Below are 14,403 nucleotides of genomic sequence, written 5' to 3'. Positions count from 1 at the left end.
GAGCTGTCCCCACCACCCTGGAGTATGCAGAGACGAATCAGCCCATTTGTGGAACAAGAAGCAGTGCCTAGACTTGTAATTCTGAATGAGAATGGCCCCACAGGCTCATATATTTGAATGCTTAGTCCCCAGCTGGTGAAGCTGTTTGTGAAGGATTAGTAGGCAAGGCCTGTTGTAGTGGGTGTGACCTTGTTGGAGGAGTTGTGTCACTGGGGCTGGGCTTTGAAGTTCCAAAAATCCATACCAGGTGTGCCCCCTCCTCTGTTTGCTGCCTGTGGGTCAGGAAATAAGGCTATCAGCTACTATTCCAGTGCCATGCCTGTCTGCTTCCTGTCATGATGATCATGGACTAACCCCCTAAGATGATAAACAACCCCTCAATTAAATGCTTTATAAAAGTTGCCTTGGTCATGGTGTTTCTTCAGAGCAATAGAGCAGCAACTAAGATGGCAAGACATGGTCTAAACAATCATTTTTCAAGCCTAGACATGGACTCTTACCCCAAAGGGAAGGGAAGCTGGATCGCCATAACATAACATGCAGGACAGACACCAACCTGGTGAGCTAGTATCTCAATGGGGCAATGCACCAAAACCAGTCTGAGAGTTAAGATACCAGCCAGCACCAACGCTGGTTGTGCTAACCTCTGGGTTCCTTTCTGTCACTCATTCTCTCCATGAAGACCGGCTTCTCCTCTCCATTTCCAAACCTTCCTTGAAGGTGTGCACAGGTGTGTGTGTGTGTTTCATTTGTTTCTTCTATCAGCAAGGTTATTCACATTCTACTGACCTGTGCTGTGGGGCTGTGGGCTTAGCTTGTCTCGCTCATCAACTTCCTTTTCCTTTCTCCTTACCCAGGAACACAGTTCACAGGCCTCTCGCGAGGGTCCTTTTGTCTCCTCTTATAGCACTATCCAAGAGGACATGTGGAAATGGTTCTGCAAAGGACCCCGCAGGAAAACCCAAGCCAAAATCAAATGATAGAAAGCAACTTGAGGGCGCTCCCAAGGAAGGGAACTTTACTATATCTTCCTTTGCTTTGCTAAGTCTCCTTTCAGTTTCTGCTTTGAGCCAAATATTGGCAATTTTCAATGAGTACATTTGTAAACCACACGAAAATTGACGTCAAGGGAGAAACGGGGCACAGAGGAGCAGTACGAGGGGAAGCAGGAGGGCTTGGGGGAATGGGAGCTCGGTAGAGGTGTTGCTAGGCAACCAAAATCCTGGACTAGTTAGCCCTGGGGTTGGAGGTGCTGAAATGGCCTGCTCTCCACCCTCGCCCTTTCTTGTGCTTGGCTGAGCTGGTAGCATCAATCTGATTTGCCCTGCTACTCTGCTCCCTCTCACAACCCCCAGGGAGGACTGGCCTTTGCCTTTGTTTTCATCCAGCACAGAAAGAGGTGCTCGCTAACTACCACCACCCCCTAAATTATGTTTAAAGTCCTTGCTGGAGAGAAGAAGGTTTGACATCGCCCTGCTACTCCCCAAAGGGGACACTACTCATCCACACGTGCATACTTCATGAACTGTTTCTTATCCTTCCACGCTGGTAAATGAACTTTTGATGGCATATGGAATTACCATCACGTCATCTGTCTATACGCTATCGTCACATTTGTTTGCTTTCCCATGTGCCTTTAAGATGTTAAATATTATTGGCCACCCCCAGGGACTGGAGAGACATCTGTTTTGCTCATTTGGTAGTGTGCCTGTTTCACAGAACAGACCCTAATAAATGAAGCTGGCAATCCCACGGAAGGCAGAGGTCAGCTCACTGCGGTGCTGTCCCACACCCCTCTGGCTCTTCTTGATGAGGTGGCCTGGGAGGTCCAGGACAGAAGGTGTATGATGCTCAGTCCTTTTGTCTGCTCCTGGCCTCTGCATGCATCTCTAGCCCTTGGCTGAGGCAGGAACTCCTGGTGAATGGAGCACAGACGGAAGCAGATGGCAGATATGGACCAGGCTTCAGCAGACGGACCAGCCAGCCAATCGGAAGACACCATCTGCCCACACTGCTCAGCTGAGAAGACATGGAATCAGCTTTTTTTCTTTTTTCTTGGCAACATGTGCTTTCGGGGAATTCCTGGTTTGTTTAGGAGAAACCAATCCTTTCACCGTATTTTTGAGAATGTTAAACATGAAGTGGCAGGGGAAGGACTGTGAGGGTTAGCGTGTGTATGTACAGGGACTGTGAGGGTAAGCATGTATATGTACAGGGACTGTGAGGGTAAGCGTGTGTGTATGTAGCAGGGACTGTGAGGATAAGCGTGTGTATGTAGCAGGGACTGTGAGGGTTAGCGTGTGTGCATGTAGCAGGGACTGTGAGGATAAGCGTGTGTATGTAGCAGGGACTGTGAGGGTTAGCGTATGTGCATGTAGCAGGGACTGTGAGGATAAGCCTGTGTATGTACAGGGACTGTGAGGTTAAGTGTGTGTGTATGTAGCAGGGACTGTGAGGATAAGCGTGTGTGCATGTAGCAGGGACTGTGAGGGTTAGCGTGTGTATGTAGGAGGGACTGTGAGGGTAAGCGTGTATATATGTAGCGGGGACTGTGAGGGTAAGCGTGTGTATGTACAGGGACTCTGTGGGTAAGCATGTGTATGTAGGAGGGACTGTGAGGATAAGCGTGCGTATGTACAGGGACTGTGAGAGTAAGCGTCTATGTGTATGTAGCGGGGACTGTGAGGGTAAGCGTGTGTATGTAGCAGGGACTGTGAGGATAAGCGTGTGTATGTTGGAGGGACTGTGAGGGTAAGCGTGTGTATGTTGGAGGGACTGTGAGGGTAAGCGTGTGTATGTAGGAGGGACTGTGAGGGTAAGCGTGTATATGTATGTACAGGGACTGTGAGGTTAAGCGTGTGTGTATGTAGCAGGGACTGTGAGGGTTAGCATGCGTATGTAGCAGGGACTGTGAGGGTTAGCATGCGTATGTAGCAGGGACTGTGAGGATAAGCGTGTGTATGTACAGGGACTGTGAGGGTAAGCATGCGTATGTAGTGGGGACCATGAGGTTAAGCGTGGGTATGAAGGAGAGATTGTGACAGTGAGCATGTAGGCACGCACCCACGAAGTCTGATCATTTACTCTATGTGGCACTATTAGAGTCTAGACATTTTTTATTAATCAATTATTTTTTATGAACATTGGCGTTTGGCCTGCATGTATGTCCTTATGAGGGTATCGGGTCCCCTGAAACTGAGGTTACAGACAGATGTGAGCTGCCATGCAGGAGATGAGAATCAAATCCAGGTCCCCTGGAAGAACAGGCACTGTTCTTAACTGCTGAGCCACTTCTCCAGCCCCTGGAGTCTAGACATTTTTTTAAAAAATAAGTACACGCCTGTTTTTCTAGTTCATAGTAGGCAGTGTGTCAATGTTGTCTCCAAATACTACTTTCTTTAAAGCCCACACTAACTTCTTTAACCTTTAAGACTAATAAAGACGCTGGGCGTTGGTGGCTCACGCCTTTAATCCCAGCACTCGGGAGGCAGAGGCAGGCGAATCTCTGTGAGTTCAAGTCCAGCCTGGTCCACAAGAGCTAGTTCCAGGACAGGCTCCAAAACCACAGAGAAACCCTGACTCGAAAAACCAAAAAAAAAAAAAAAAAAAAGACTAATAAAGACCAGGGTCTCTGTTGGAGAGAAGCATGGATGGGAACCATCCCCTCACCTACTGTCCTGTGTCTACACCAGACGGCTCACAGGACGAAAGCCCTTGGTCCACTGCCATCAAATGCATCTCTGGATAGCTGTGAGACTTGACGAGTTTGTGGTTTTTCTTTTCTGGGACCCTGCTCTGAGGTTCTCAGATGTGAACATTATGGATGACACTATATGTTGTGATGTCAAAAGGTTGGGCATGCCTTCATTAGAAACTGAGTTCAAGGGAAACGAAAGGGCTGAGGGGATAGAGAGGTTAGTCAGTAACTAACGTGCTTGCCTTACAAGCATAGGGACACTAGAAGCTTCTGCCCTACAAACCTTTCCAGGATTAGAGGCACAAGAAATGGTGGCGCCGTCTAGTTTATCTTCCTAACATCTGCTCCAAAACACCCACTCCTTAGAGTCTCCCCCACTTCTCAGAATTGTGGGTGTTCTTGGTTCCCTTATTACAAGAAATGGACAGTTTGGAATTTTCTGCCACCAGCCACCAAGAGACTGGGTTGGAGGGGACAGGCATGGCCGTCTTCAGGCAAATGAAACTCAGAATGCTGTCTCACGTCCCATCGCATCTTTCCAGACACAGCGGGAATCAAAGGCCGCGGTGGCCCTCTACGCAGGCAGATAGGCCTCAAGTGTGCAAAGCTTTATTATGTGAGGTGAGAGAATTGGCAGAGAAAAATCTCTAATCATGAAAAGTGATGAGAACAGCAGGGACGCGCAGGGCGGTCTGGGCTAAGAAGGCGAGCGTCTGCTTTCTTGCACTAGCTTGTCTTCCTGTCAGGCGGGAAATGGTCCAGTATCCCAGGCCTCCAGAGACCGATGGTAGGAGGAGCCGCCCCTCCACCATTCGGTTCTACTGAAAACGAAGGCAGTCTATTTTTGACACCCAGGAGGAGAGGTCCAGAGCCTTCCCTGGGAACAGCTTCTAGGGCTTTGCCGATAGGCCTGCAGTGTACGGAAATCCTTCTAAGTCCTTCTTAAGTTCTTCTCAGCAGCACTAAACACATTGCTTTGTTTTGAGTTACGATCTGGCTAAGGAGCCTGTCTGGCCACTGTAAACTAGGCTGGTCTCAAGCCTTCTGAACGCGGAGATTATAGGAGCCATGTTCCCGTATCTTCCTTATGAATGTGGAGATTATAGGCATGCACCGCTTTCCCCAGCTCCCCTGCCCCACCCTTTACCCTTTCTGTCTCTTTCTATATGCTCCTGCAAATACACATTCCAATCAGAAAAAGCTGATTTTAAAGGCGCAACCATAGGAAGACAAGACTTGAGAAGTTGAGCTGAACACAAACATTCCCGATGTCCCAGCTTTGGCTACCAAGGCCTCAGGAAGACACTGACTCAGAAACAGATGAGGGTGGCCTCTTACTCTGACGAAGGTTTCTCTTTTGCTTTGATTTTTTTTTTAAGTCAATATGTCAGTATTAGGAAGTTTTGGATGACAGAGCAAGGCACTATGGGTTGGAGGGTGACCTGGACACATTTAGGATGTGGGGTGAACACTCATGTCACCTCTCCGGCTGTCCCGAGGGAAACTTAAGGACATAAGGAGCTCTACAGTATCAAAAAAGTTGCCTGGGGATTTAGGCTAGCCTCCCGGCAGGTGGTCCAGGTGCTCTGTTGATTCCTGTCCTCCCTCATAGGGGTCAGGCTCATTTACTAGGGCAACTGGGATCTGGAAGCAGATTTCCTTCAGTGATACCAAGCTACTTTACAGGTTAAGTGTCTGATGACAGAACTGTGGCCACATCCTTCTTTTCTAGAAGTGCTATGCTAATAGTGCTCAAGTTTACGTGACTACATGAAATTATTTATGTGCCTGTCTTGTTCCCAGCACCCTGAGGCATCGCTCAGCAAGAGGCAGTGAGCAACTGAAGTCAATTCAGCTAACTTCTGTGACATTTGTGCTACAGCTTTGCGTGCTTCTGGGAGTCTGAGGGGAAGGCTCCTGAAATCATCTCAAATAGCTGCCGACTTGCAGTGGCCCCTCGGCCACTTCTCAAGAATGTCTCTCGGTTGGCCAACTTGCACCAACCTGTTTGCTTCTCTGCGAGAAACAAATGATCCCTCCAAACTTGATTCCTGTGCTTACAAACTTTGCCAGGTAAATGTGGCCTGGAAAATGCTCTTATCCTTCCCGCTTCAGATCTGGGACTCCGGGCAAAATGTTCTAAAAAGTACTTAGTCCAAGAATTATGACAAATATTCCAGAATTATTCTTAACAAAAGTGACGAAAACACTTTCAATATTTCTATATTTTAGTGTCTAACCTTATTATTCTGTGAACATAAAATCTCAAAACCAAGAGTATGACAGGGGAGTCCAGACCAAAGTACCACACCTGCACATCGGTGTTTGTTTCAGCACGACTCACAATGGCCAGGGTTTGGAGCCCAGGAGATGCCACAACAGAGGAATGGATAAGGAAAATGTGGTAAATATGTAAAATGTGGTCTTAGTCAGCCATAAAAGAAAAAACAAAACTACACCCTTTGCAGGTAAGTAGATGTTGCATCTAAGGCTATGCAGATGTAGAGTTCACCATGCTACGTCCTTTGCCGGAAAGCATATGTTGCATCTAAGGCTCATGCTGATGTAGAGTTCACCATGCTACGTCCTTTGCCAGAAAGCAGATGTTGCATCTAAGGCTATGCAGATGTTAAGTAAAACAATCCTTATTAGCCTGAAAGGCAAATACTAGGTTTTCTCTCATATGTAGAATCTAGATTTGAATATATACGACAAAAAAGTAGAATGGAGACTATGGGATGGGGGAGGAAACAGTCTAAAGAGGGAGGGTAAAAGGGTAATAGAGACAGACAGGAAAAATTGTACATTTTATTTCATATGTAGAATATGAATTTAAGGACGAAGTCTGTGTGCACAAGCTTGCAGGCACACGCAAGGCAGAATGCTTGGGGGAGCAAGGAGACCAGCATGAGTGAGGAAGAGAGTAAAAGGGGGCAGTGGGGCACAAATATAAGCCAAGTGCAATGAATATATACAACATTTCCATAATGACACCCAGTATTTGTAAACTAACTGAAATATTGATAAAATGACCACACAAAGGTATGGAGTTGAGATGTCTGTGCCATTTAAAGCCCAGAGCTTGTTCCGCATGGGGTGGAGAACAGGACTGTAATGCTGAACAAAAGAACTTTGCGAGAAGGAAGAAAAATGCTAATGTTAAATTTGGCTTTTGTCCAATAGTTTTAGTCTAGTTTCTCCCCGTTACACTGAGGCGCACTCTGCCATGGCGTTTCGAATCTTTCTATATGTGTGTGTGCACACATGTACACGTGTGTACACTGTCAGTATTGAAGTGTATCCTAAGTTGGTACTATGACAAGACGTCCCTCAAGGAAGCAAGAAGATGCCTCTGGTGACACCACATGCCGGACATCAGCCTGGGTACCAAGGACACAGTGGTTACCACACAAGCCATGCTAATGAGGTGTGACTTGGGTTGTAAGGGAGGATCTCCAATCAGGAGCAGCTAAGTGTAGTCTCCCGAGGAACAGAGGGAGGGTCTATGAAAGCCACTGGGTGTGGGGGGGAGCATGGGGAAGGCCGTCCACGCTGTGAACTGTTTGTAGACAGAACAGAAATTAGCCATGCTCATGGGACAAGATACAGGAAGGCGGGAGTTCTAGGAAGACAGACTACAAAATGGGAAAGCGTTTCCCACACAGGGTGGGGGGAGCATGAGCTTTCTGATTGCCGAATGCAATACTCTTTTGACTTTAGAGGGTTCAAACTAATTGTTCTCAAATTATGTATCAGTAATTAAATTTTCTTGGACAAGTCATCTCAGCTGTCTCCATTCATACTCTCCCAAGAGCGGCTTGCCAGTGAGCAGTAACCGAGCTGCTATTCGTGATCTCATTTCCTGTTCCAGAAGGGTGGCTTCTAAGCCCCCAAGCTTGGATTTCAGAAAGGCATGCGAAACACACCCCACAGACCACTTCGCTATAAACTCCTCCACAGATTCCTAGCAACCTCAAGGGCCAAATGTCAGCAAGTGGAAGGCTCCTCGACTTGAAAAATTGCAGTTCAAGGTACATTTCCCCTGTAATGTCTCACTCAGCCAAATCAGCTCACAGGCTGTAGGCCATGGAGTCCAGCCTAATAAGGGCACAATCTAAAACGCGGGCAAGCTACACATGACGATAAGGTAATCGTAGCACTTATTTGTAATAGTGGGAAAATTGTAAGGCAGAAAAACAGCAACCTTAAATGCACCTAAATGGGTGAGTGATTAGATAACAGTGATATATCCGTTTCTGGAATTTATTCAGCTCTTAGCAAAGATAACAATTCACCATGACATAGGAAACATGAGGAAGGACACAGATCGTGGGAAAGTAAAGTACATAGCATTGTGTGTATATTAAAATTGCAACTCTTTAACATATATAAATAAGACAGTGCCGGAGAGAAATCCCATCAGCACAAGAACAATAACTGCTGTGTGTGTGATGCGATTATGAGTTCCCAATTTTCTGTAACACATTTATAACAGCTTTGTTATTGGAATCCTGTTGAAAGCATGAACTCTTAAAGTTGGTAATTGGGTCATTTTTCAAGTGCAAGCAGCAAGTCCAAGGCTACAGAGACAAGTCTGCATATGAATCATTTGTGTCCTGTGTGCCCTGACAATGAACACACAGGCAGCATTCCATCCCTATGATGAACTGAACCATCTTCATGGCAAGATGTCCGGCAGCCTCTGGACTTGGTGTTTTGTTTGTAATCCCAATACACACGTGAAAATGTAAGTGTGTGTGTGTGTGTGTGTGTGTGTGTGTGAGAGAGAGAGAGAGAGAGAGAGAGAGAGAGAAAAAAGTAGACTAGCCTGAGAACGATAACAGAGAATATAAAATCAAAAGAGTCATTAAAGTTGAACTTGAACCAGATTTCAACAGTATTTAAGCCATGGAATTATCCCATCATTCTTGAGGTTCTGGGTAAAGCAATGACCTTCTCAAGAGCCAGGTGAGCACAGCTGGGACCCGGGATTCTGAAAGCTTTTGTGACCTTCTGATTGTGTGTGTGTATATATATACATTTCTCATCTCAGTTTCTCAAAATGTTTGCCATTGATGGAGACAGCAACCCAAGCCACGGGGTGAAAGGGAGGCTGTTAGCCCTCAGGGGACAGCCAAAGAACAGAGCTGTTTTTCCTTTCTTTAGGCACAACAAAAGCTTAATTTGTAAAGAAGGAACTCTTTCCTCTCTGAGGGAGACTGCATGGGTTTTAGTGACACAGGAGTTATTTAGGTTACAATGCTGTTAGCTCCTTCCAAGCAGAGAGAATAGTTAATGGTAGCTGCGGAAGTGCCTTTTCTATAAGTTCTTAACAATAGGTTATATATACATCTGGCCTTGAACACCAGAGGCATGATGTACATAGAAATAGAACGAGCAAAAATAGCATACACACAAAATGCCTTGGCATGTCCCAGCCATTGTTACACAGGTCTGGCTAGACAGAGACATAAAACAGCAGACAACCCCTTTTGTCCATTACCAAATCTGCCTCTGCAGCACGTTCAATAATCACAGAAGAAACAGGAAAGTGGGCCCAGAGGGACGTACCTGTACCAGGAGCTCCAGCTTCCTGTCATCAAGGAGATGTACTTGACATCGACGGCCCTCCGTCATCTGTGGGAGAAGACAAACAGTGGTCATGGGGAATCTAGGAGTCAGATGACGTTCTCGAAGGTCTGTGGGCTGAATTCCACCCGGCACCATCCCGTGGCTGAGGCTTCCCTCACTGGGAATTGGCCATGTAAAGCCAAGACCTGGCTGAACTGTCGGTCATTCCAGAAAACATTTATGGAGCCCTTTCTGTGTACCAACTGGTTTGATGGAACTTGTTAGACAATGGCACACAGGTGGTATCTGGGCCTTCAGGTGTTTCTAACCCATGGAGCAGAATGTGAAATGAATCAGCAGCACATCTGTAACATACTGCTGGATGGTGGTGTGACTCAGCCTCCATCCACTCCTTAACATCTGTCACCATGAACAAAAGGCAAAGCTCAGGATCCTGTCTTCAATTCATCGTCTTCCTTGAGGCCTAGCCTAACTGGCAAACCCTAGGCCAGAGAGACTGTCTCAAGAAACAAGATGTTAAGGAATACCACCTGAGGTCGACCTTTGGCCTCCACATGTGTATATATGTATAGATTGTACTTGCACACACTTGTATAACACAAATACATCCATATCCACATACACACACAAAGCATGGATAATGGTAAGGTAGAGTAAGAGTTAGGATTTGTAGACTTTGATTATTACCTTTATTTTTAAGATAATAATCAGTTTAATTTAACTGCCAAATTTTAATTTTGATAATGGCTAGATTTTGCACATAGTATCCCAAAATTCTGTACAAAAAAAAAAAAAAAAAAAAAAAAGGCAGTTGGATTTTACTAGCTGGATCCAGTACCGCTGCTGAGGTTCAGTGATCTGTAGGCCCCTTCCAGCTCGGTATCTTACACGACTCTACAGCAGCGGTTCTAAACCTGTGGGTTATGACCCCTTTGGGGGATAGAATAACCCTTTCACACATGTCACATATAAGATATAATACATATCAGATATTTATGATATGATTCATAACAGTAGCAATATTACAGTTATGAAATGATATCAAAAACAACTTTATGGTTCGGGCTCAGCACAGCATGAGGAGGGTATGAAATCAGGAGCTGTAGATCAGGAGGGTGGAGAACCACTGCTCTCCAGACTCTCTAAGGACCGCTCTTTACCCCAGTGACCAGCTACAGTTACGTTAAACACGTGGAAGGATGCACTCAAGTAGACCCTAGCCCCATCACTCTTCATCAAAGTCCTTGTTCAGGGAAGACAGAAAAGACACCACATCTTATTCCCGTGAATTATTCCATCAACAAGTCCAAAGGTGTCCTGGAATCCCATGAGAAAATACCCTCTTTTTCTCTTTCTTCCTTCCATCATTCAGAGCTCTCCAGTTGAGACGCTAAGTCAGACTGCTGTTCGGATGCCTAATCCCAAAGGGCTCTTCATTCTGAGTGCTATCAATGACTCAGCAGACAAGTTTTACATAACCCAGATACCAACAAAGGGATTAAAACAGATTTAAAGTAGGGGGGAAACTTCAGCCTCTGGGCTTGCTATTTTGCAAATACAAGCTCAGTGAGGTGGCCTCAGGCATAATATGACTCTATGAGGTCTTCTTCTGACCTTTGAGTCCTATACGACTCCAGCAACCCCATTAGCCTTGATCATAGAGACATCCTAGGCTGAAGTTATTTAAAACAACAAAAACCCTATCTTTATTTCAATCACTCCCTTTTTGAGTTGAATGAAAGTCATTACAACTTTAAATTAGATTGAAATCTATGCTGTTATGCCAACATTTAGAATTGATTCTTTCATCCAAAAAAGTCACATCAGAAATGCTAACTTCTAGTAATAACAGGACCTTAAGTCACGACATAGTGACTTTGGATATGATTTTAGAACTATAGCCATCCAGCTCTCATTAGCATCATTGTGTATAAGTGTGTCCTAGGAAGGAATGTGGTACAACCATCATGCATGCTATTTTGAAGTTCGTTCAAAACAAAGAAAACATTCATCACAGGCCTGAGAAGGTGACCTATGCCCATAATTCCAGCAGTTCAATGGTGGAGGGAAGTAAATCAGGAGTTTAAGGCCATTCTGTGCTACATAGTGATACGTAATGATACCGAGGCCAGCCTAGGGTACATGAGACCCACTCTCAAACAAAAATAAAGAAGCAAAACAGAACAAATAAAAATCAATAGATCAGGAAGTTTAAAGTCATCTTTGGCCCTCTATCAAGTTCTTGGCCAGCCTGTAGTATATAACAGCCTATCTCAAGAGTGAAGAGGGCAAGAGAAGCTTTGCAGAGGAAATGCTGTTTGGCCTTTCCAACTCTCCAACATTAAGTTTAGCTTTATTCCATGGTAAAAGTCTAGACATATACACAAGATTTCGGGTATTTAATCACATCCTAATAATTTTTATGAAAACAAATTGATACCTGACAGACATCGCTGTAGCAAATATGGTTGGCTTTTATTTTGAGAAAGAGTCTCACTGTGTAGCCCAAGCTGGCATGAAACTCGTTACATAGATCAGGCTGGCCTATAACTCAAAGAGAGTCTGCCTCTGCCTCTGCAGAATTTGGATTAAAGGCATGTGCCACCCAGTTATAAAAAGGAAGAAGGCTCTCACTTTATCAAAATATACCATTGTACATAAGTTTCAGACTTAAAAGTTTACCTCTCAGATGTCTTCATCTGAAAAATAAAATTACCACTAAAATTAAATAACATTGTTTTATCTTCTTGCTATGTTGAGTAACTATGTATTGAGATGTTGATGTATTATTTATTGCAAGTGTGCTCCACGCCTCCCTTGCAAAAAGCAACATAACCCCACCAAAGTTGGCGTGGAGAGGAGTCGGAAAAGAGCCCTTTGAGTCACGATGGAAGGCACAGCTCTCCTCTGAGAGCACCACTGTGGTTCATGTCTCAAAAGGACACCTGTTCATTGTCTCCTTCTCAGTAAGATCGGAGCACCCAGTTTTCATCATCAGTTCAAAGCAGGCTCACCCTTGTGGGTGCACACAAAGAGCAGACATATGTAGTATTGTTTGGCTTGCTAGGCACCCAGAATTTTTTCTCAGCCCTCACAATTGTAAAATAATACTGCCCCCCCCCCCAACCCTGCTTACAGCTGCACAGGCACAATGGGAGCCCTGGCAATCACCCTCAAGGAAACCCTCCAGAGAGCGAGGCTGAGCATAGACGTCAGCTGGCTCTGGTTCTAACCATAAATCACTTTGCTGCCTACACCTTCTATAGTAACGTGGGCATGCCAAGTACTCTGTCATTTTTAGGCATACTTGAAGAACTGTTATTTTGAAAGTGAGGTGTCTGACGTTGCTGTTAGGACACACGTGAACTCATGAAGACAAGACTCATGAACAGGAAAAGGTAATATAGTCAGATATGAAATGATTTGTGTATGATAAAGTTGCCAATAAAACCATCCTGTACAGGGACAGGGATCAGGAGAATAGCGGATGATATATGAGGACATAGGAGGTGGAAAGCTTCTGGCTTAGGGGTGGGTTCTCTCTACCTGCCTGAGCTGTGTACTGTACACATTTAACAAATTGTTTAAAAAAAAAAACAACAGCAAAACAATGACACAATGAAACTCATTACTTTGTATGCTAACCTGAAAGTATCAATAAAAAAAAAAAAAAAAACAGTTAAAAGGTGGCTCAAAAAGGTGAAGGTGTTGTTAGAGATTAGCCACACCGAATAGGGCAGACAAGACTGCTCCTCAGCCAATCAGTTTAATAGTGCCTATTTTAACACAAAACCAAGTACTTTAGAGGGCTGGGGAGATGGCTGTTTATAAAGTGCTTGCCTTGCAAATATAAGAGACTGAGTTTCATCCCCAGAACCCATGGGAAAGATGCCATTAAAAAGCCCTTCCGATGACCTTCCAGGACCTAGGGGATAGTTCTCACCCAATAGTCACACAGATGACCCCGATTAAATGGGTCACAAAACAAAACCCAAGGTTATAAATCTGGGAAAGGGATTGGGAGGATGGTGGGTGGGTTGATAGGGATGGGAGGAGATAAAGGGGTGAAAAGTCATCAGAATTCATTCTAGGCATGTATGAAATGGGCAGATAACAAAATTAACCAACGGGGAAGAACAAACCTTCCAGGGATTGAACTCGGGGTGTCAAGCTTCGAGGCAGGTACCTTTACCTGCTGAGCCATCATCTCACCATCCCCTCCCTTTTGCTTTAGTCACCCTATCTACTGCCCTCTTTTCCCACTTTCTTGTCTTCCAACTAATGACCCCTATGGTACTGGATGCACGCGTCCAGGACAGCTCTAAGGAAATGGTGCCATCTCACGGTTCCTTCCATGCTATGTGCGATGCACTTTTGCCTACAGTAACTCAACCTGGAGAACTCAGCACATCCTGAACTTAGGAAGAAAGGTCTCTGGTTTAAAACAAAAACTAAAAAACCAGTCAACCAGGGGCTGCAGATTTAGCTCAGCTGATAGAGTGCCTCCTGCCCAATACGCAGCAGCCCTGGGTTCAAGTTCCAGCACTAAAAGGGGATGGGCACGGTTGTGAACACTACTTCTAATCCCAATATGTGGGAAGCAGAGGCAGAAGATCGGATGTTATTGTCATCCTTGGCTACATAGCAAGTTTGAGGTCAGCCCGGCTTATACCTTCTATTTCTCTTTCTCTTAAGAAAAATTCAACTAATAATACATGTCATTATAGTTTCTCAGTTTTCTGAAACTAGCTTACACTGAAAGAATTATGGAGTCTGGGGGGAGAGGAAGAGGATGTGCGAGGAGAGGCCAGGTGCTCAGGGTACAGGCACAGGCCTGCAAATCATGTTAACCTAGTGACTACATTACTGTCTGTCTAAGTCTACTAAAACCAAAGAGAGGTACCACGGTTTGATTCATTTGCATATTTGAGATCAGTTGATGGGACACTAATATGAGAAATATTAATGACTTGTGAGAATTGCATAAAATAAGAATCAGTTAACCTTAAACACGGTCCCTGAGACCTCTACCACCAAATGGGGAAGTTGGAGTCCCAACAGCGTGAGGCTGAGACTAGAAATAAAAATGTACATCTTTCCTGCTCACAGGGTCC

The 14,403-nt window shown here is 44.9% G+C and overlaps 1 protein-coding gene across 5 annotated transcripts in view; it reads right to left on the bottom strand.

Moving 5' to 3' along the window:
• The window catches only part of Frmd4a (FERM domain containing 4A), a 581,866-nt gene that overhangs the window by 171,186 nt on the left and 396,277 nt on the right, over nucleotides 1-14,403 (bottom strand). For all 5 annotated transcript variants that reach the window (XM_057787201.1, XM_057787203.1, XM_057787202.1 and 2 more), the window contains one exon: nucleotides 9,269-9,334. In XM_057787201.1, the coding sequence (XP_057643184.1) occupies nucleotides 9,269-9,334 (66 nt within the window). The remainder of the gene's footprint in view (nucleotides 1-9,268; nucleotides 9,335-14,403) is intronic.

Source organism: Chionomys nivalis, chromosome 13, assembly GCF_950005125.1.
Source record: "Chionomys nivalis chromosome 13, mChiNiv1.1, whole genome shotgun sequence".
Taxonomy (NCBI): domain Eukaryota; kingdom Metazoa; phylum Chordata; class Mammalia; order Rodentia; family Cricetidae; genus Chionomys; species Chionomys nivalis.
This window is presented reverse-complemented; position numbering and strand designations above follow the sequence as displayed.